Source organism: Myotis brandtii, unplaced genomic scaffold (genome assembly GCF_000412655.1).
Source record: "Myotis brandtii unplaced genomic scaffold, ASM41265v1 scaffold97, whole genome shotgun sequence".
NCBI lineage: Eukaryota > Metazoa > Chordata > Mammalia > Chiroptera > Vespertilionidae > Myotis > Myotis brandtii.
Window position 1 is genome coordinate 546062 of NW_005372020.1, and position 2855 is coordinate 548916.

Here is a 2855-nt window from a genome sequence, read left to right on the forward strand (position 1 = left end):
ACACAGAGGGCCCTGGGGACCGGGCTGCACACCCCGGGCACACATGGGCCCAGGGATCCTCCCTCCCATGGGGACCCCGACTCACATTCACCCCGAAGTCGGGGGATGTGGCGCTCCAGATGGCGCCGATGCTCGCTGCGGCCAGCATGGCCTCCACGGCGTGCTCGCTGTTGGGCAGGTACCCTGCAGGGGGGGCGGGAGAGACCGTGGGCTCGGGGCGTTCTGGGCAGACGCTGAGCAGTGGCTCCCAGCTGGTCCTGCCACTGAAACGGGCGGACAGGGCCTGGCCCCTGATGGCTGACCTGCGATAAGGCCAACGGCTCTCCGCCCGCTTGGCAAACACAGCTGAGTGCCCACGGGCTCCCCCCCGGAGAGGCACACCCAGGCCCCTCCCTCTGCCTCGGTCTCTCCCCGAAACACTCACCCACGACCCGGTCTCCTTTCCTCACGCCCATTTTCCGCATCGCGGCCGCGAACAACGCCACCTGCTGCCGCAGCTCCTCAAAGGTCACCTTCACGATCTCCTCCCTGCCCTCCCCTGGAAGAGAAAAAGGACGGTCGCGCCGGCCGCGTGGCTCCGTGGCTGAGTGGCGCCCTAGGAACCAGGAGGTCAGGGTTCGATTCCCGGTCAGGGCACATGCAGGATTGCGGGCTCGATCCCCAATGGGGGGCGTGCAGGAGGCGGCCGATCCATGATTCTCTCTCATCATTAATGTTTCTCTCTCTCCCTCTCCCTTCCTCTCTGAAAACAATAAAAATATGTTAAAAAGAAAAGTTCTGGAAGCGGACAGGGGTGACGGCTTCACGCCTGTGACTGTGCTGACCCCCACTCAGGCCCACACGCCATGGGGTGATTCTGTAAAGGGCTCCTGTGCTGGCACCTGAGTGACACCCCCCAGGAGGGAGGGAGGAGGGGGAGCGGGGACGAGGGCGTGGGTCCCGGGACTCACTGGCCACGTAGAGGGCGACCTTGTCATTCTCCCGGTGCCGCAGCAGGTTCTCCGCGTAGTTCAGACGGCTGCCCGCGAACCACTCGGGGACGTCCGCCACCCCCTTGGAGGGGTCCACCACCTACAGGGAGCGGCAGGGAGCAGGCACACAGGGCGAATGAAGAACCGAGACGCCTCGTCCCAGGAAGCCCAGGGCCTCCTATCCCCCCTTTTACAGACGAAACCCTGAACTGGCCTCAACTAGGAAGTTGGGGCTTCCGCCTTCTCCCCACACAAAATAGAGTGAGCCCGGTCGGTGTGGCTCAGTGGCTGAGCGTGGGCCTATGAACCAGGAGGTCACGGTTCGATTCCCAGTCAGGGCACAGGCCCGGGTTGCAGGCTCCATCCCCAGGGGGGCGAGGCGTGCAGGAGGCAGCCAATCAAGGGTTCTCTCTCATTGCGGATGTTTCTCTCTCCCTCTCTGAAGTCAATAACAATGTATTTTTTTAAAAAAAGAAGGAAAGAAAGAAAGAGAGAAAGGCTAAAAATGAACACTTCACTTTGGAACAGAACCATAAAGATGACACGTGACAAGAACCCCCCTTACCTCGTCATACATGCGCGAAGACACGATGCCGCTGAATGTCCAGAATTCGGCCCAGAAGTCTGCATAGGACTCCACTGACCACTGGTACAGGTCGTGGTAATTTCCTGGAAATAACGTCAAAGGGCACAGGGCTCAATGAACCTCAGAAGCAAAGCCTGAGCAGTTCCGTAGCAGACGGGCCCCCCTGAGGAACCCCGGGCACCTCCGGGCGGTCCCCGGGCGTCCCAGGAGGACGGCCAGGCGGAGGGGATCTTGATTTCTGCTGAAGCAAACCCACCCCCGCTGGTCCCCACAGGGCACAGAGCCAATGAGGAGCGGGTGCGTGTCTGAGCCGGCAGCACGCCTACGACCGGGGACCCCGGAGCCACAAGGCCGGGGGTCCAATCCGGGCTTGACCACTGATCAGCTGTGGACCTCAGGCCAGTTACTTCCGCCCGCGCTGTGCCTCGGTGTCCGCCTCTGTAAGAGGGAGGTGACAAATAGCAGCCTCTCCTCACAGGGCACCTCGGCGGGGGGACAGGAAAGGCTCACTGCCGTGTGACGTCAGCCCGCCCGGCAGGGCTCAGTGGTTGAGCGTCGACCTATGAACCAGGAGGTCAAGGCTGGATTTGAGGTCAAGGTTCCATTCCCGGTCAGGGCACAGGCCCAGGTTGCCGGCTTGATCCCCAGTGTGGGGGGTGCAGGAGGCAGCCGATCAATGGTTCTCTCTCATCATGGATGTTTCTCTCTCTCTCCTTTCCTCTCTGAAATCAATAAAAACATATTTACCAAAAAAAAAAAAACAGTGCTCACCCAATATTAACTCTCATGAACGCCCGTTGCCTGCTCAGCCCCGTAGGCATCTGGGTTTGCAAGCCCTGCGTTCCCTCTGCCTACTCTCCCTGTCCACTCGCAGGATTCTGACCAGCCTGCACCTTCAAACCTCAGCAGAGATTTTGTCGGCCCTGGGAAGGGGCGCCCCGATAGTCCTGGGGTGCAGTGAGGCACCGGGGGTTGGGCCGTGCTGCCCCGGCAGCTGATACCCCAGAGCATGGCTATTTTTGCATGAGTTTCCCACCCCCAACTGCACTCGAACTATTTGAGGACAGGGACGCGGCCTGCTACGGGCTGGCACTATCCCAGCTGCTGGCCCACAGCTGGCGTGTACAGAAAGGCACTTGGCACAGGCGTTCCAAAGAGCATGTACCCCAAAGCGGCGGCGCTCCCCTCATGAGAGGGCGGCCCATGTGGCATGTCTGGTGGGGCCCAAGAAAGGGCCTGGCATCGCCCGCCACCATGCCCACTGGCCGGACTGCAGGCTGCCCCCGAGGGTCTGCCTG

At 61.4% G+C, this 2855-nt stretch overlaps 1 protein-coding gene across 1 annotated transcript in view; it reads right to left on the reverse strand.

The window, feature by feature from the left end:
* Positions 1 to 2568, reverse strand: part of AACS (acetoacetyl-CoA synthetase) — a 38274-nt gene extending 35706 nt beyond the window's left edge. Inside the window, exons 1-5 of the mRNA XM_014533342.1 lie at positions 2451 to 2568; positions 1537 to 1667; positions 951 to 1071; positions 425 to 538; positions 86 to 183 (exon numbers count right to left, since the gene is read on the reverse strand). Coding sequence (XP_014388828.1) covers positions 86 to 183; positions 425 to 538; positions 951 to 1071; positions 1537 to 1667; positions 2451 to 2568 — 582 coding nt within the window. The remainder of the gene's footprint in view (positions 1 to 85; positions 184 to 424; positions 539 to 950; positions 1072 to 1536; positions 1668 to 2450) is intronic.
* Positions 2569 to 2855: the final 287 nt, after the last annotated feature.